Source organism: Canis lupus, chromosome 10 (assembly GCF_048164855.1).
Source record: "Canis lupus baileyi chromosome 10, mCanLup2.hap1, whole genome shotgun sequence".
Classification (NCBI taxonomy): Eukaryota; Metazoa; Chordata; class Mammalia; order Carnivora; family Canidae; genus Canis; species Canis lupus.
In genome coordinates this window covers 40,659,905-40,680,183 of record NC_132847.1, presented here as the reverse complement: position 1 = coordinate 40,680,183, position 20,279 = coordinate 40,659,905, and the positions used below count along the sequence as shown (strand labels likewise).

Genomic DNA, 20,279 nt, shown 5'->3' with positions numbered 1-20,279 from the left:
TCCCTCTGTCCCATTCATCCAAGGGAGCAGCGAAGAAACAATCTGGACCCTGCCATAGCAGCAACAGTGTGTGAGCTTTGTCAGACATGAACAGTTTCAATTTCAACTATGTAAAAATAAAACAACTGAAGAATATGTTTGTATTTATTTATACCTGATTTCACAAGAGATGGGGTAAAAAATAATCACATCTGCCACAAGCAGATGTTTGACAGTTTGTAACTGATACATAGAAAACAGGCAAGTGTATATGGAGAGGTTGCATCTAAAAAGACAGATCCATAAAATTGCAGTGGTTTATCTTTCCTGTATAGAATATGGTTTACACCCAACTTGGCAAACCCAGAGCCACCCACATTCTGTTTCCTGAGCAAATAGTTGTGAATACCAGCTGCTTATGCTACTGCTTTACCTCAGGGGAAGAGTAGAGGTTACAAAAAAATTAGCTGGATGATGTAATTTGTGAACTTACTATAAGGTTTTACGCGCATGCATGTGCATGCGTGCACACACACACGTGCATATATTATGTGTAAAGCCACCATGAACATGCGTTTAATATTTATGAAGGTATTTAGATCATTTAAAAATTCCAAGCTTGTGCAATGTCATATGTATAATAGACTACTGTTCTTAAAATATCTAGAAAAAAAATTATATTCCACTGAAGGCAATCCTCAGAAGTCATTAAAAAGACTTTCTTGTTATTTACACAAAATTCAATTTCTTATTGAAGTACTTGCACGTTTTGTATCTAACAAAATCCAGAGTAGACAGGTTTTTGCAGAAAGATAAGGATGAGGTGATTTTTCTCCTTAAGGCATAATTTTGCATTGGTGCATTAAAACAGCTTCAGTAAAAATTTAGGCAAAATGGAAAAGGGATATATATACACACACATTATATATAATATATATAACATATATAATGCATAATATAAATACAAAATAGAAGAACATTTATTATTATTGTCTTTTAAGCTAGATCCTTCATCTTGCACACAAAACCCATCAATTATTAGTTGATTTGGATGTGGATTTTCACTGGCTTCCCAAGTTAATGAGCCAGGGAGGCATTCTGCAGAACCACAGGAATATCTCTTGAGTCTAATTAATTTCTTGAGGTTTATTGGGAGACTGTTGTTATGACCAGGAAAAAAAAATTTTTTTTAACCTATTCACAATGTTGCTTAAAACAATCTGGAATTTTCAGATGAACAAGAATAAAAGTTTCTATTTTAGAACTGAAGTAAGAAAAACAGACAGGGTGCATCCCAGCCTCGTCTCCTCCCCAGCCCCAGCTGACTCAGCACCCCCAGCTGATTCAGCACAGCTGTGCTTTCTGCCACTGGGGCCCATGGCCACTGGAGCCTTCAGCGGCCCGTGCACAGGAGGGGCTGCTGGTAGCCTCCCGTGCCCTGCCATCCAAGGAGCAGCGGGCGATGCTCGGCCTGGGAGACATGGTGCCCTGTCACCTGCCTGAGCCAGGTGCCCTCCCTCTTCTTCCCAGAGCACTCTGCACCTTTTGCAGCTCTTCTCAGCAGGCTGTACTCATGGTATTCACTGTTTTCTATCTAAAATATGTGCTAAAAGTGAAAGGGGAGGTTAGAGCCTGGTGTTGCATTTTGGGTTTTCCCAGGTAGCCACCTTAATCTCCGGGAAGTGGTTGTGTCGGGGAGGAGCCATTGAACCGAACCTCTGGGCCCATGATTCTGCGCAAAGGATGCCAGTCTGCAAGCCTCACGGGGCCTGGACATTGTCCTTGTTTGACCCTTTCTCCTGGAGTGTCACCTCTATAAAAATTATAGGGCCAGGCTAGACCCGGTGTGAAGTTCTCTTGCCACATACTCTGTTTCATCAGATGTTAAAATAACTGTGTCCTCTTCTGTAATGCAGGGCACATCCTACCCCCAGTAGAATAATATATTTTAAGTGATTTCTGAAAATGGGCCGTGAAAGCTGTCTGCCACATGGCCCATGTTTGCACATCCCTATATAGTTACGATTGCGGAATTTGACAGTATAACTCTGAATCTGATTAATTAAGAATGTGTAAAAACAAAGTTCTTGCATTACAGCTCGTTCCTTATCTTTGTGTCTTTTACTGTGATGTTGTAGAACTTGGATCATATGGAAAACTAAAATATTATGACACAATGACTGAAGAAGGTAAGAATGATTTTAGAATTGTATGCATTGGCTTTTTTTTTTTTTTTTTCATTTCTGGTGTCTGGTGCTTGCCCATTTTTTTTCATCTTTCTTTCCTCTTTGCATGACTTCAGTGACATTGTGTGATTTATTATTCTTTCCACATTTTCGTCTAGTTTTTGCCATCATGTTTATTTGGGATTGGAGACGTGCAATACCATGGGTAAACATGTTATTCCATTCAGATGATCCAAACCATCTCAGTTGTGTAACATATTCAGAGAAATGGTGTCGGCAACATAAGCGCAAGTACACACTCATGTGCCACCATTGTTTCCCACACGTGCTCACAACAACACATAGAAACACGCCCGATCAACACTCTTCTCTTAATATGCCCTGAATTTCAGAGTGGGTGGATGTTCTGATCTGTGCAAAGAAATGGGTGATATAAAGCAACTCTTGCACCCAAAACCAGATGGAGACCTGTTTCTGATGCACTGGGCTGTGGCCTCATGTTCTAAGCCCCCACAGTCCCTGTGCCCTCATCTAAGAGCATTACTCTGAGAAGCCAGGGCCACAGTTCCAGCCAATGGAACTGAATTCACTGGGGTTCACACTCTGTGGTATTGAGCACATCATTTTAACCATTTCCCCTGTGTCAATGAAGTCTGGCAGAGATTTATTTTTACATGAATTTACTAATGAACTCCAGGCACTACCCCAGAGCACCACCTTGACCCAATGAGAATCACTTCTGTTGAAATTAGTTCACCATGGAAGAGCAATTTGAAGATTTTGCTTTCTTGAGAACAGAGTTGTCATATTGCCCTGGCCCGCATTTCACCCCACATGTATCTCCACCTCTTGAATAAGAAACAATATTTGTAAGTTATGAAAACATTTGGGGTTTCCACGTGATTTGTACACTGATATTGACAAGTAATCACAAAGTAGCCTCGAAGGAGAATCAGCTAATTTTGTCTTTCAGCATGAGAGAAACTCCCAAATGTGTTGCATATCTTGTTTTCAGCTTCTAGTATTTCTAAGTTGCCTTAGCTTGCCAAAGATCTAGTTGCTTTGCATCCAAGAAGCAGAACATCTGACAGCTCTTGGTAAGAGGAAGCCCCTTCTCTGCCTCCCCCCCACAACGCTGCCTTCTGCACAACACCCAGGCCCTTCTCTGTTGCTCTTGCTGTGCTTTCAGTTAACCACTGTGATGTTTTCTGAAGCAGCAGGCCACTATTAGGATCTCAGACTGGGCCGCGTTATGGCCCAAGACCCTCCCAAGAATCTGGGGAAATGAGAACCCCGGAAACAGAAAGCTACCTATGAGAATAAGTGTCCTACCACCGAGAGGATAGAAAGCGCAATCCAGACCTTAAAGGAAGGCTCTGGTCCCAGCTTTTAGTTGTATTCCATGTCTTCAGACCACTTTGATTTTTATTGGTGGTTAGTTTGAGAAGCCAAAGCTTTGGGGGCTTGCTGACTTGATTTTTTAATCACACCCCGGGCATCTTGCTAGCCACCACCTTCGGGTTTGTGGCTCCAGCAGCAGGTGGGTCTCTTAACTTCCACCGGACCTGTCAGGACCCTCACCCTCTCTCTTTACTCCTTCCTGTCCTCTGCCCATCACCCTTACCTTCCCATCATCGGGGAAGCTGCTGCCTCTCCATAGCTTTCGGTGCCCCATTTCCCCCTCACTCTGCTCTTTTCCTTCCTCTTTCCACATCCATTTGAGCAAAGGTTGCCATCGGAGCACTCTCCTTCTCAGCCTCCCTAAACCAGACGGTTCAAGGTCACACGAAGGTGCACAGCTGCAACTTTCGATCCCATGAGTCCACTTGATAACCACTGCACTTTCTAGGCAGGAAACCAAAGTCAAAATCATGTCTGCAATGAGGATTGTGGCTGGCCCTCAGCAAGACTGTGGGGTTGTGTTCAGGGGCCCCCCCGGGTCACCTTTAACATTTCTCATACTTTGCATTACCATCCCTTCTCACAAATCCCTTTGTGTCCGGTTCTTAGCTGAATATTCATCCCTAGTATGGCAATAGCTAATAGTAGCTAAAACAGCATTTTTAAATTGTGTTCTATGATGTACTCGTTTCATACAATGTCATTAGCAATTTTGCAACAACCCAGGAAAAAATGAAAAAAGCAAGTAAGACTGATTTCATAGTTTACTAAGTAGAAGAGCTTCTGAGTTAAGTTAAATAGTTTTCTCTCCCATGTGACTTGTCAGAGGCTTCAATATGCCGCTGTATGCTGCTGCACAGAGGAAATCATAAAGAGGGATGGAGTTCACAGTACTTCCCAGACTTCTTTGATCAGAGAACTCTTTCTTCCCTGGAACCTCTTGTGGGACTGTTTTGGAAATGCTAATTAAGGGTGCTATCCTACCCTTGGATTAGGAACCTCTGAAAGATGGAAAAAGCATTCTAAACACATAGCCACCCCTCTCAGGTACTCATAGAAAGGATACCTTGGGAACAGAGGTCTTCCTCTAGCCACAGCAGATCACACTCTCTGGCACCTGCCTCCATAACAAGCCAGGCCTGGCTGACCCCTAACTCTGGGATTCTATCTAAAAGGCTCAAAGCCAGCTCAGTAACCTAAGACTGGGCAACAGCCATGCATGACTTCTTCAAACTCTCGAAGGCCTTTCCCTTCTCATCAAAAATAATAACTCTGCTCGGTGCCTCTTCCTTCCTACAATTGAAGGAAGTGTAGTACAGATGAAGATGTTCAGGGCAGTAACTGCAGGCTAGCTAGCCTTCAGGAAATAGCCCTCACCATGTTTAACATTTCTTTTCCCAGGTTTAGAGATGTGACTAGCTCTTGAGCAGGGCTTTATGATCATTGCCCATATGACTAGTCATCACTTGTAGCCATTTCCAGGAAATTCTCTGGATGTGACATGAGGTCAGCTACTTTAAATGAGGGCCTGGCTTCCACCCCCCTCCTTCAAGTAGAGCAAATGGAAAGATGGATTATATGTGCCATTCCATATCTTAAGAGGAACTGAGTGATGATTTCCTAAATATAGAGAATTGTCCTGTACATATTCACCTCATTACTTTTAAGCACCTGCTACATGCAAATTACTTTGCTAAGTATTTTGGGGAAATATGAGATTAAAAGGTGAGCAGTTTGCCCCCACAGAACTTACAGAGAGGGAGAGAAATAAAACACAATAACTACCGAGCCACCAGAAAGAAAATGGTAAGTACCATAGGTATTCGGGAGAAGATGACAGGCTACACAGGAAAAGGAAGGATGCTTTCAACCAGGAGGAAGATTTAGTGGAGAAAGTGAGCTGGGCCCCAAGGATCAGTAAATATTGGGTACACTGGAGAAGGAGGAGTGGTAAGTTCTGATCTAACAGGCTGAGAAAGGGGTCAAAGAACAGGAGCCCACCAATCTTTACTGGGTGTCTCCTACCTGCCAGGTGCAATGCTCTGGGCTTCATGTATTCTATGTCACTTAATTCTTGCAATGACCACACAAGGTAGATTTTATTGAAGATGAGAAAGCTAAAGCTCAAAGAAGTATTTTACTAGATGAGGAAACTAAAACTCAGAAAAGCAAAGTATTTGGCTCTGGGACTCAAGGGTAGTTAGTGGTGCCTTGGGACCTAAACTCAGGGTTGTGGCATGCCCAAGCCCTGCCCTCTGGGCACCACTGTAGTTTGTTATATAAGGTGGGTATGAAGAAATAGTTCAAATTTAGATCAGTAGAGGGAGTGGGAAGAAATGCTTGATGGGGATCAGCCATGGGAAAGGTTTAAACCACAGACTTAGAATCAGGGAATCATAGAGTGAACAATGAGCCACTGAATGAAACAGGAACCCGTACTTGAATAATCCACCATTAAACAAAAAGGGTATTTTAATAAAACAAAATACTCTCAGACACTGGACAAAACCATGACTTTTTTACAAAATGTGTCCTCGACCTCAGAGCCTTTTCTCTCCCTCCCTCTCTCCTCCTCAGGTGCCTCAGAACCTAAACTGGAACAGCTCCCCAGGCCATACCCAACCTCCTCCCTACCCCAAGCTAATCAGAATTGTATTCACTCCTTCATTCATTCCCTAATGCATTTACTCAGCAACACTTAGGATGTACCAGGCACTAGATTGGGTGCAGGACTAATTAGAGACAATCCTTCTCCTAAAGAATTCACACTCAAGTGTGTGTGTGGTGGTGGGGGGGGGGGGGGCACAGGCCAAGAAATTAGAAGTATGATGGACAGACCCAAGGTGCAGGGGGAGCCCAGCAGAAGGCATCATGTCCAGCCTTGAGAAGTGAGGGCAGGCTTCGCAGAGAGGTGATGTCTCCATTTCCTCATTCCTGCATCCCAAGATAACAGTCTTACCAGTCACCTGATACTAATGTGTTCACTTAATAATAATGGAGCACCTGCTCTGTAAGATGCATTTTGCTAGACTTGATAAATTAGTAAGCCTTACTCCTCCAAAGGATTGTATTTCTTTCTATAACAAGGTGTTTTGAGGGAAGTAAACAAATTACTCTAGAAGTGGTCTTTTGATGACCTCTGATTCCTCTACATGGGTGGTTGTCCTCTTATCTCCTCCTGCAGTAAGACTACACATACTTGGAAGGGCAATTTTCACTTAAAGCTAATAACCCATAGTTTCTTTCTCATCTGCAAATACCCAAATTATATACCATTCTCATTCTGGAATATTCTAAATAAATTGAACCTGACTTCCTTACTAAAATTAGTCTACAGGAAAATGTAGAAAGCTAGTTCAAAAGAAAACAAACGTGTGATAGAACAGATGAATTAATAGGAGAAGAGATCTTTCCACCAATCACAGTATATAGAACTACTAATTTTCACTCTTTGGAGATAAACATTCATAGAGATATATAGATAGATAGGTAGACAGAAACACTGACTCATATCTTGCAAAGAAGCAATGTATGGGGAAAGTTGCCTGCAGCAGACTATCCTAAACTCATTGCCACTTAAGAGTAGCCATTTCCAGGAAAAATAATTTCTCCATCAATTTAAAAAATCTTTGTTCATTTGCATAAGAAAAAAAGATATAAAAAGTTGTTGTAATGTCAAGAGCAAAAATTATAATTACCTTTTCCTTAATGAAATTAAGGATGCTGCTTCACGGCAACCAACAGCCCCTTTACCAGGCTGAGAAACTAATCTTACCTGAATCATGGGGTCCTAAATTAGGCATGTGGCTGAGTTTTGAAAGCCCCCATTACCTCAAAAGAACAAAAGCATCTTAAGGTCACATAGTCTAGCAAGTCAGTTGATGTGCTTAACTGCAGTGAAATAGTCCAGTTCTTTTTCAAGGAGAAATTGAATTTTGGAATTCCATTTAACAGTGTTTTCCACTATCCAAGATGTACCCTCTGAAAATGTAGTCCCACCAGAGGTCTTGATGTTATCTATGGCCTTCGCATTTTATTTATTTATTTTTGCCTACATGGATAAGACTGTGTTATATACATTCATATATCAGGCAGGATAGGTTCAGCTACATATAGTAGAAAATTCAAATTAACCATGGTTTAGGTCAGAAGGAAGCTAATTTCTCTCTCAAGTAAAAGAGGTCCAGAGGGAGGCTGTACATAGCAGACATGGAAGCCCTACAATAACCCAATACCCAGTCTCCTTCCATCTTCTGCTCCACAATCCTAACACATGACTTTCAACCTCAAGGGCACCTTGTGGCCCAAGATGGCTGCTCCTAGAGCTCCAGCCATTGTGCCTATATTCCAGGAAGGAGGAAGAGCCAACATGATTTTTCCCAGCTCTTTTGTCTTCTTTTTAAGGAGGCTTCCCTTTAGACCCTCCCATAAAACTACCCAAAACTCAGTTATATGGCTACACCTGGCTTCAGGGAAGCTTGAAGATGTAGTTTATTAAACCAGGTGATTTGCTGTCCCCAATAATTTAGGTATTATATCATTAGGAAACAAAAAGGAAATCGATATCAGATAGGCAATATGCAATCTCTCCACAAGAGAGAAATAGCACTTTTGTATAATTGTATGTTGGAGGGGAGGATGGAGAACAGAGCAAGCTGTGGGAAGGATGTTGAGAACTCATGTAAACTTTGAGGTGCCCATGAGACATCCAAATGGGAATGTGGGGGAAATAGAGGAAATGGAGTCTGGATCTTGGGAGAAAGTTCAGGGCTATGGATGCAAATTTGGGAGTCACACAATATCAGTGTTCTTTAAGCCACAGAACTGGATAAGAATACCTAGCTAATCAATAGGGAAGAGGAGGTCAAGGTTGGCCCAAGGGACTCCAAAGTTTAGAGTCTGGGAAGAAGGGGGAGACCCAGCAAAGAAGACTGGGGTGGACAGAGGACCAGGAGAGAATGGCGGCCCAGAAGCCAAGGAACCGTTCCACAGGAATGCAATGAGAAGAGGATAGCACCAATGAACTGACCAGTGAAATCGAAGAATTGTTGTAGTACAAAGATAAGAGTGGTGGACACAAAGCGAGATGCTTCAAGTCAGGAGTTTGGAACTGGGACAGTTATTGTTAATGATGAAGTCTAGGGTCTAGCTGCAGGAGTAGGTGAATAAAGTGAGCTGGAGGGGCAAGTGGCCAGAGGTGAGCAGGTTAGGGTGGTGAGGAGCCAAGTGTTGCAAGGCTTACCTATGTAAAGTCACCAAAGCTGGTGACAGAAGCCCTAGTGTAAATAAGTAGTGAACTGCGTTCTCATTTCTTCAGGAATGAGGGAAGGAGGATGAGAAAATCAGTTGCAGTGGTGGTAGTGGAGGTGGCTTGTGCTTCAATGGAGGGAGGAGAAACGATCTAGAAGTAGAGAGGAAGGGGCGGGGGATGTGAGGCATTTGGAAAGACAAGCAGCTGTCCCTTTCAAGGGCCATGAGAGAAAATGGGCCTTCAGGAAACAGCCGAGTTTCAGCTGAAACAGAAAGGCAAAAAGAACATTCAGAGCAGAGGTTAAGGATGTAGAGACAGATCTCCTGATGGCAGAGGTGGGAGACTGAGTCAGGCCAGGCATTTTCAGAGCCACATGGGGAGAGGAGTCTGGATGGTGTTAGATAACCCAGAGGCTCCTGAAATGAAGAAGGACATAGGATGGAAATGGGAACAACCTAACAATGGTTAGAAGTTCTTACCTGGGATTGGCCCCATGGACAATTTACCGTGAGAAAGTAGGGTCTGTCTTTCCAGGAGAGGGGCTCTGGAGAACCGCTTAAGTCCAGCTGGTGGTGAGGGAGGTTGAGCAAGGAGCCTCCCTCAAATGAGAGAGAGAGAGAGAGAGGACTCAGCCCAGCACCAGAAAACCTTTCCTACAGACATGCCAAAGATGGAGTGGCCTGCCTTAAAAGGCGTTCCTTACCTCTGGAGTGAAGCCTCTTTCAGAAGAGTGTTCAGATAAGGGACACCTCAATGCCCCTTCCAGCCCAAGATTCTTTCCTGGTGCCTTTTATTAAATGTGATGGGAGACATTGGTTTAGAGTCTATTTTTAAGATTAAATCTTTTGAAAACTTGAACTTATGTTTTGGTTAAGCTGCCACCAAGACAGTGGGTAGGTAGGTTCCTGGGCCACAGCTTCTGAAATAGAAGGCAGGTATATTATTTGATCCGGCTCATAGATAAACTGTTGATTAATGTGGTTACATACATAGCAAATAGTACATTACATAGTTCCCGAGAAACAGACCTTTAAAAGAACAATGGGCCATCTTCCCTTTTGGGTGCAAATACAAACTTTTAGCACAATAGAAATTGTAACTGCAAATTAATTTTAATTATTCTTTTTATTATAAAAACATCACTTTCACACAGAGGTAAAAAGCGATAAAAGCAAGTCTTCCTTTTACCCCAGGTTCCACTCATTCCTTAGAGGTAACCACTATCATCGCTTTTCTAACATATGTTCTTTTCTTCCACACGCTGTTCTCTATACCTGGCTTTTGTTTATTAGCATGTAGTGGAGATGTTTCCACGTTAGCACAGTCCTCATTCCTTTTAGTAGCTTTGTAATATTCCAATGCTTGGCTCTTCCATGGTAGGTCTGTTCCATCTGTCCCCTGTGGATGAACATTCATGGTACTTCCATTTTTTATTGATTTATCCAGTTATTAGGACACAACATGAGCATCTTCTTTGCCCCTATAGCAGACTCTGCTGAGTAGGGAGTATACATACGTATAAAATAAATCCCTAAAAAAAGAAATACCACATCAAAGCATATGCACATTTAAGATTTTGAAAGATATGGCCAAATTGCCCTGCAAAGCAGGAGCACCAGTTTGTGCTCCCACCAACAGTAAAAGAGATCCTCAAACAAATTTAACTAAGTCCTCTGAACATTGATTCGTAACTGACTTCCATACAAAGACTAGTGTGTCTATTATAACTACCTTCAAATTTACTTATTTTTAAAACCTGAATTTTTTCACCCAAGGTGAGTTAAAGCCAGGGTACAGTTATGATCGAAGTCTTTCCTCTCTAAATTACATGACAAGACTATTCCTCCCACACAGAATATCCAATTTCCACCGCAGCATGTGCCCTTCTTACCACAAAACTGTTGACATCCCCAAGAATGTCTGAGAAGTACACTGCAAGTTAACTTTCTGCCTTCCAATTACCAAAGTGAGGAAGTCCCTGTTGTGCACAGACACCATTTCCAATGCCATGTTATGTTTCATTCATTCCAGGTCTATGGTTTAACTCATTCAGTCCAACTTTCCATAACCTGAGGATTTTTCTAGGCACTTGAACAGATGCTCTCTGTAAGGCTGAGCCTTACCCCTACCCCTGCCCAAAACGTACTGACTCGCCAGTTATTAACCACATTACTTTTCCAGAGATGTATTCTTACATGTATCTCCCTGGGGCTGGATCTTAGGAAGACAGCAGCCTAGTAAGTGTGCATAACCAAACTAACCAGCTAGTAACCGGTATCAGATCTGCCCGAAAGACCAAACCAGCTGTGTGGGTAAATCCACGGTCTTCCTGAAAACCAGGACCCAGGAACTCTAATTAGAATACATCCAGTTTTTCCAACTTCATTGCATCTTATTTCATGATCTAAATTGTCAGCAGTAAAAGCAGAAAGATTGGACCTGGCAAGTAAAGGCAGATTTTGCCACATTGCATATGTAGAAGGTGTTAAGTTGCAGCAGAAGGCAAATTGTGGATGCTGCTTTTTGTCTATTTCTGACATCTCTAGAGCTGAAAATGTTAAGTTGCCTTCATTAGTCAACCTTGAGTACTATTATTATAAGTTAATGATATAATTTCCCACCCCCATGAAGCTTTCTCTCAAAAAAAAAAGTGGGAATCGGTAATACCAGGAGGCTGGCGTGTTCAATTAAGCATGGTAAGTTTCTCTTTTGATTAAATCTGAAATGAACTGAATCATCTCATTTTAGTCATGGACCACTGAGCCCTCAGGAGCGGTTAGTTAAGAACTCTCAGCATGTGTCAGCACTTCTGTTGCAAACCCATGCTTCCAAATGAGATTTACAGGCACCAGTTTACAATGTAACACTGAGGATTCAAGAAACTAGGAAGTAGGACCTCAAATTAATTGACAGTTCCCAGACACATGAAATCCAGGCGATAGGAGATGATGTACGTACACAATCGAGTGGCTGCTACCGAAGGAATGTCAGCCACATCTAAAGTCTCTCACTTTATATCAAGATAAATAATTGGGTATGATAAATAGGCTCATCATGAGAAAGAACGGTTTAGGTTCAGTTTTTTATATGCAAGTCAGAATAACCATTCATACACATTTATTGAGCACCCACTCGTTGTCAGGTGCTGTGAACAAATCAAAACTTTGCCCAAGTAAATACAATAATGTTATAACGCACTTGCAGAGATGTACCCGAGATATGGGCTTTGAAACCTGACTCTGAAGAGACCATTTGCACCCCTCAGGTGGTCGTGGGGTTGGAGGTTGGCAAGTCTTGAGATCTGAGGCCTGCCCTAGTAACGTGATTCTTTAGTCATTTATCTCTTAGATGTCCACAGGGTGCAAGGGATGGGAGCAAGAGGAAGACATTCAGACCTTCCATGTGGCAGCCCCTACCTGGCTCAGAACTCCAAAGCTGAGATCAGAGAAACCCCTTTGAGAATTTTGTGTGTGAGTGCCATTTGTATCTCTGTCTAGGAGATAGAAATTTTTGGAAAATTAAGTTCCTAAAATTATAAAGCAGGTGACCTAAAATGATAAAGAACATTAGCTCTCCAGCGGTGTCAACCTCAGCTAAGGTCAGGGAATTGGCTCTTTTCCTGAAACACCATATTCTTTCATTGATCCCTGCTGTGAATTTTTTGGTTTGTAAAATTCCAATTTTGCCTGAACCTGATTAGATTATATATTTTTTAAGAGTCTCAAAATAGACAAATATTGACTGCAAACACTATTAGACTTTAGAGGCTTAATCACCGCATTAACCAAGAAGAGTGCCTGGTGAGTTTTCTGTACTGTGCGTCTGGTCCTTGTTTTCTATTCCCAGAAGGAATATAAACTATGAATAGATTTTCATACAGCAAGTACTCTAAGCATGCATGCGTACACACGCGCGCACACACACACACACCCTTTGTTGTTTGTGTTAATGTTGCTATATTCATAAACACTGAGGACCAGCCTAAGAAGTAGGAAGGGGGGAGCAGATGACAAATGACATCCCTATCCTTGAGGGGCTCGCAGCTCACTGGAGAGAGGTCAGTAAAATGCCTCTGAGGGTCTCTAATACGCATGATAGGACAGGTTTGAGTGCTGTGATAGAGAAAAGGGCCAGCGTGCCTTGCCATCCCAGGAAAGGGACTCAGGGGAAGCTTTCTGAAAGATGAGATGCTTTAAAGCATCTAAAGAATCTTAAAAAGGAGTATGACACGCAGATAACAAGTGTGGAACATTCTAAGCCACGAGAAGCATTACTCAGAAACTGGGAGACCAGCTAATAAGAGGCTGTAACCAACATCCAGGCTGGAAATGTTGGATCTAAGGTATTCAAAGGTAGACTCAGAAGGAGTTGACAACTCAATGTGGGGTGTCAGGAGGATCCCTAAGACGGCTGGAAAACACTGGAAGTGAGGAAATCACCAATAGAAAATGCAAGCAGACAGGCACATTCCCAGGGAGAAGAGGATGTGTGGGAGTGTGGGCCATGTTGAGTTTAACTGTCAGAGGGGCTTCCAAGTGAAATGCTCAGAAGTTCATTGGATAAAAGGATCAGAGCCAGAGAGCTGAATTTGGGAATCACCGATATTTAGGTGGAGATCCACTGGGTTCTTTGGGAGAATGTGGGGAGGTGGACAGGGAGCAAGGAGGGAGCCTGGGGAACAGTGGCCTAAGGGTCACTCTCAGGAGTCCTGGAAAATCAGATTGGACTTCAGCAATGGGGTGAAGATTATCAGATGCCCTGAGAGACCCAGTCATGTGGAGGCAAAAAGTGGCCGAGGGTGGGTTCAGTGGGGGGATGTTGCCAAAGGCCAGATGCAGAGTGAGGAAGTGAACAAAGGAGCCCTAAAGATTCAGAGGCACCAGCATAGACATTTCCAGAGGCTTGGCTGTGAGAGAAGACACGAGAGGGCAGGGCAGGCAGGAAAGCCAAAGTAAAGGGAAAGGTTCCCAGTGGAGAGATTTAACCAGGATTATATGCTGAGGGGAAAAAAGGAAGGATGGAAGACTCATGATGAGTAGCTAAAGTCCCTGCAGAGGCAAGAAATTGTAATAAAGGACAAAATATCAATCTTTAAGATACCAACTTTTGAAAAGCATTGGAAATTTTCCAAAACATTTATGAAAGCACTCCACATTTCCAATGATAAGGTGACCTGCCAGGGGAGATGATAGAATCAATTCACATGTGGACAGATTCATTCTTTACGGGTGATTCTGAAGGTCATTCATAGGGAAAATTATTTTTTAAAACCTTAATAAGGAAATCTGGCTGCTTCATTTCATTATATGATGGCTACCAGTTGAGATACAATTATGTATATATTCTCATTAATTACAGAAACTAGTCCTATGATGATGTCTATAAAAATACAATTAAATTATGTTGATTACCCTTATTATATGGTTCATTTACAGAATATTTACTAAAGACATTTTACAAGATATTACAATACTGGTTTAATTTCCATTAATATCAATGTAGTCATAATTGGTTTTCCATGATGCTTCACAAAAATTAGAAAAAAATATTTAGAGCTTATAACTCAAGAATAAATATAAGAATAAATAAACTCTATGTTCTTGGTATTTTTGCTTAATGTGAAAATTTCCACCATGTTTTGCTCCTAAGAATAAAAATCAGAGGCACCTGACTGGCTCATTCCGTAGAGCATGTGTCTCTTGATCTTAGGATCATGAGTTCAAGTCCCATTTTGGGCATAGAGCTTACTTAACAACAACAACAAAACAATAAAAATCAATAAAGTAAAAAATTAAAGTCAGGTCAGATCCTATTAGATGAATAAGCTGCCCCATGAGGATAGTTTATAAAATGAAGAGGATTTTATTCATTCACTCTGCTAAGTGAGATCTTGTATCTTAGAACCTTGACCTTCCATACTCTTCTGAGAAGGATTCATCATGAATCTTAAGTCCTTGTTTTTCGTCTCCCTGGCTCCAAGCTGCAACTCTACAGGGCACCAGCTAGATCTGTCTTGGTCACCGAACACCACCTGGTATACAGCACAGGTGTGGTTAATATTTACAGAGTTGAAGATCGTTCTGACATACCCACTTGAAAGCAAAGCTCACACTAAGAGTCAATATAGGGAGAACTTCACTGGAATTCACTGAGTGCACCTGCTGTGCCGCCGAGCACTACTCTCTGATGCTTGCTGAGAGACACAAGATGGCGAGAGAAGGTCCCTTCCCCAGAGAAGTCTAATGTCTGATGGGAAAGTAGGCATGTGGGCAGCAAACTGGAATAAGGGCTGTGATGAGGAGTGATCAGAGTGCCATTCGAGTGATGGATTTCCACTTGGGAAGGAGGGGTATGGCTATCACTAGAGAAATCTTCAGTTTGGGCCTTCAGATAAGCCTTGACAAATAAGAAGCATCTTAATAGAGAAGGAGGAGCCAAAGCCCCGCCTTCCCTTCTCTGCCTCTCCTCTGTGTCACAAAGGCCCCTCTCAGCACCCACCTTGTTGGCCTTGGCAGTATGCAGAAAAAGGGGGACTGATATGCCCCTCTCTTCCACCCCTGGGCCTCATCCATGCCATTTTCTCCTATTTACCTTCAGAAAATTCCTGGGATCCCCCATATAGGCTCTGCCCCCTCTGGGGACATGTAGGGATTTGCTTTGGGTCATTAGCCAACAAGAAGCATACTAAGGAGTGATTGCCTCATCTACTTGCCTGGAAACCCAGAAACCAGGACTTATCAAGCCCTACGGGAAACTCTGGGGGTCACCATAGAGAACAAAACCAACAGAAATCCCTATCCTCATGGAGCTCTGCTGCTAAAAGATAGGAAAAAGATAACCAATAGTAATGATACAGCATCTTAGATGGTGATTAATGTTTTAGAGAAAATAACCTGGGGATAGATAGGAAATGCTGGATAGGAAAAGGCTGCATTTTTAAATAGGCTCCTCAGAGAAGCCTCAATGAGAAGGTGACATTGAGCAAATACTCGAAGGAGCTGAGAGAGTGAAGGCAATGGATCTCTGGGAGAAGAACGTTCCAGGTAGAGGGACCAGCAAATACCGTGGCTCTGAGGTGGGGCCAGCATGGCTCCAGTAGAGTGAGCCTGGAGAGAGGGAAAGGATGAGGCAGGGCGGCCTCAGTGGCTAAACCCCTTTCTTTACAGGTCCTTGTCACAACCTTGGCTTTCACTTTGACCTGGGGAGCCACTGCAGGATTTTGCCCAAAGGAGTGGCATGATCTGATTAATCACTAAGGTTACTGGGATGAGACCAGCCTGGGGAAGAGGTTAAGGTGGAAGGGGACACTAGTTAGTAGACCAGCAGGATTGTTGCTGCTCCTGGGAGAGGAGGAAAGAAAAGCAGTGGTCAGCTTCTGAAATATTTTGAACGCAGAGATTCCAGGCTTGCCACAGGATAGCATGTGGGCTGTGAGGGGAAGAGAGGAGCCCACGCTGACCCCAAGGGCAGCATTAGCTTATGCCACGGCAGTATCCTTGCATGCCTTCTCAGAGCGATGGTGGCCTCCCTGCCTTGAGTCTGCACTTCCAGGAGGAAAAATAAAAAGGCGATGAATAAACAGGAGGAAGGTTCAGCTGCATGTCTGCTTTTGAAGCTACCTGCCAAGTCATAAACTTCAAAGACAGAGACAGGAAAAGCAGAACTATAAACACAAAAATAGATTTAAAACACTATGTTCAAGTTTTCCCCTTCTGTTTCAATTTTTCTTTTCTTCTCCCAAACCCAGGTCTGTTCACTGAGGTGTGTGTGGCTGCTCCCTTTTGCACCTATATATCTCTTTTGTCCCTTCTCTTCTGGGTTGCTGAGGCTCAAAATGTTCTGCAGCAGGCAGGATCTAATCTGGTCACCCCCCCACCCACCCACCCGAAGGGTCCCGTTCTAACACTGGGGGTTACCGGCTTGGTGGGAAAGAGGTGAAGGCATTTCCAGGGACTGTTTTCATTAATTAACAGCAGAACAGAAACAAAAGTCATTTCCTTGGGGTGAGCAGACCTTCTGAAGGTTATTTTGCTGGGCAGCTTGGGGCATCTCTTTTATGTCTGGGTGATGGGGCCAAGGATTTTGATTCCCGATTGTTTTTCGGAATTTGTTCCTATTCACATTAGGTCCTCATGCTTTGATCTTTCATTCCGCTCTGCTCTTCCACCCCCTCAACACACGCTCCCCTGAGGACACTCAGCTGGTATTCTTTTGCAAATTTCAGAACAAGCTAAACTATATTAAAACTGTGTACTAGGTTTTGACGTAGGTGCCTCACGATTTGAGCAGAGTTTGCTATTTCCGAGATCTTAAGTATACAAATATCTGTCGCCGTGTAAAAATACAACACTGTAAGGCTTCGCACCACAACAGAGTATATTTTTTTAAGGTTGCCTTAAAACATGTTAAAAATCGCTCCTTCCCTCGCTCTGAAAAGTACCCAAAAATGTCTTCATTCTCTATCTCCAGGCACAGAGCTGCAGTCGTTTCTGAAATCTGCCCCCCTGTGTCAACCCCGAATGCCAGTGTGGAGTCCATGCCTAAAATAGTTTACGGAAGCAGCCCCTCGCCTGCCAAGGTCTACACCTGGAGGCTGCTAAACGTGACTTCTGTTGTGAATATCAATCTTTTTATTTCCAGCTCTTCGCGGGAAGGATGTCCTGTCACCCCCCCCCCCCCAGTAATAACCCTTCCTGAGTAACAATGCCTGAGCATTTGCTCTATGTCAGAGGCCGTGTAAACACCTGATGTGTATCAACCCACTGAGCCTTCCCACACCTGTATGAGGAGCGTGTTACGATCCCGTTTTAAAATTCCGAGCCTGAGACACAGAGGTAAAGCCCTCGGGCGTCAGCAAGTGCTTTGGAGCACACGGATCCGCGCGGCAGGATTTCCTCGCCCGGACTCTGTCCTCACAGGTGGTGGGGAAAACTGACCTCTCCATCTTCAGATGGCAAATGTCTCGGTGTTTAGACACAGAACGGCAGCTCTGTTACCTTGACCTTCTCAATTTCAGGAAGATGTAAAGCGATCCTTTTCCTAACCAGTTGCGGAGCTGACTTTGGAGGCGTCGCTGACGCCGGTCCACCGAGGCTTACACCGTGGGGTCAGGAGGCAGCGAATCCTCCAGGCTGGCATGTTCGGATCGAGAGAGAAGAGAAAATGCCAACGATTCTCCGAAGCAGCTCAGGGCCGTGTCACCCTTGTAGTTTTCACTAGTTTTCATTAGTCTGTCTTTTCTTTTTCCTCTTATTGATAGACTGCTTCCAACGCTAGGTGTTGTGATAAGCCCTTCGCACACACTTTTCTCACTTAATTCTTGTGTTTAACTTATGAGCCGATGCCATTGGAATCCCCGTTTGACAGATGGCAAAACTGAAGCTCAGGAATATTCAGGAACTTACCGAATTCGCCCAGTAGTCGGTGAAAGAGGCAGAACTTAAACCCAGATGCACCTGCCCCTAAGTCACGTCCAAAATTTAACCACAATACTGTGTGGTCCCCAACACATACACAGCCTACTTGGTGTTCTCTCCAGCTCATGGTGTCAGGCCGCCCCAGTCCTGAAGGTGACTTGCCTTCCTACCCCAAGGCACAGAGGGTCACTTTGGGAATCACAGGGTCTGTGCTGGCCTCTGCCCCAGGGACCTCATGCCTACGCTCCTCTGGTTAGCCATCCTCACATCTTTCCTCAGGAGGTGCCCTGTGGCGATCCCCAGGGTGTCCATTGGGCTGAAAGGAGCATTCCTTGCTTTGTCAGGCTGTGCCCCACCACCCTCGAGAAGCACACCTGAGTGCTGATTCTGAAGGTGCCATTTCAACTGCTGCTTTTCTAGAAATGAATCTTTAAGAGAAAATCCTTTTAGGCTGTGGGGTAGCCATTGTCAGCCCTCAGAATGCAGAATGGTAATCAGGTCATGCTAACTGGGACAAAGATTGAGTTAGAGAAGTCAAAGAAGGGAGTGGAAAGGAGAGGTCCCAGCCCGCCTCCCAGCAGTGCCCTGCTGCCCGTAGGGCTAAACCCCCAGAGAGAGCAGAGAGAGCCAACCCCTCCCACCTTCCAGCAGCTTAGAAAATCTCAAGTGCTGCTGCAGTGGGAAGAGTAGTGACACGCTATCTCGAAAGCCCTCGCTGACCTGTGAAAATGTTTGAGAACCTATGAAATCCCGCATCTAGAATCATTTCCTACCCTGTGCTCCCAGCCTTCCTTTAAAGGATTTGGGGAAGCCAGCCCACCAGGGACAGTGGCCGACACCGTGCTCAAGGAGGTTTCCTGGCAGAGGGAGTGGCAGGCCCCTCCCATGGGTGCCTTCTATTGTCATTTCTCTGTCTGGTATCCATCTGAGCTCTGAAAATACTCCTGTAACCACACACAGTAGGCGATCAGCTGTTTGCTGTCAAGTATTTTCTCTGCCCTGATTCCTGACTTTGGGGCATTCCTTAGACTGGGTTATTTCTGGCTGTCTCCACAGGTTTATTTGTCTCCTCTTCTGAATGCTTTCCTGCTTTATTATCATTTTTATATAATTTTCAAGTGGCAATTATTGATCATCTTCATTTCGCAGAGCTTCAGAAGGTTCTAAGTTCAAAGAGTGACCCTGAGACCACTGAACAGTTTTATGAGTAGAAGCACCATCTTCTCTGTTTCAGAACTTGCTTTTCTGTCTTCTGGACTTTTTAGCAAATAACGTGAGAACCTCTCGGAGGTATCTTCCACCAGAAGTACCCCCTCTTCGGGCTTACGGCTGCAGAGTATGGAGAAGCAGACAAGACTAGGTTTGGCAGCCAGGAGAGTGGCCTGCATCCACACCAGCAACCTCCAGGCAATCACAACCCCCGGCCTACCTCCTCCTTCCTTGATCTTTCTCTTTCTTTTCTGTCCTTTCTTATTCCCTTTCGCTTCCTCCTCCTTCTATCCCCAGGCTTTCTTTTCTTTCTCCCCTTTCTTCCCAGAGTTTCCCTCAGAAATTAAATAAAAACAGCTGAATTCAAAATACCCTTCAGTATAGTGACCCTAATGCTGACCTTCAACCTCCCTCGGGGTTGGACATGCTGCCTGTCACCTCATCCTTCTTTCTCGTTCCTTATGAAGCCCAAGCCACGTACAGACCAACTTTGCTCTGCGTAACATTTCCCTTCCTGTTTCCTTTGAGAACATGTGCTCTGGTGCACGTGCACGGGCAGCACCGAGGCGCTCTAGTCCTAGAGGCTACCTTTGGGGTAGCCAAGTGTCTGGGCTTAGGACTGATGGAGCCTGGAAGCAGAAAGGGTTCCATCCAGCATCACCTTCACCATTGGAATCAGCTGATCCCACTCTAGCTTACAGCTTTTGTCACCCCCACCCCATCACACAAGTCACTACTCTGACCACACCCCATCTGTGAGGAGGGGAGGTTAAGTGGATGCCAACATGCCATGTCCCTTCCTAGGAAAAGAGATTCTCCAAGAGAAACATCTGGGTT

At 43.9% G+C, this 20,279-nt stretch overlaps 1 protein-coding gene across 3 annotated transcripts in view; it reads left to right on the top strand.

Moving 5' to 3' along the window:
• SLC24A2 (solute carrier family 24 member 2) overlaps positions 1–20,279 on the top strand; it is a 244,809-nt gene that overhangs the window by 172,180 nt on the left and 52,350 nt on the right. For 2 of the 3 annotated variants that reach the window (XM_072841504.1, XM_072841505.1), the window contains exon 5: positions 2,118–2,168. The exons of the other annotated variant lie outside the window; for it this stretch is intronic. In XM_072841504.1, coding sequence (XP_072697605.1) covers positions 2,118–2,168 — 51 coding nt within the window. The remainder of the gene's footprint in view (positions 1–2,117; positions 2,169–20,279) is intronic. 3 annotated transcript variants of the gene reach the window in all.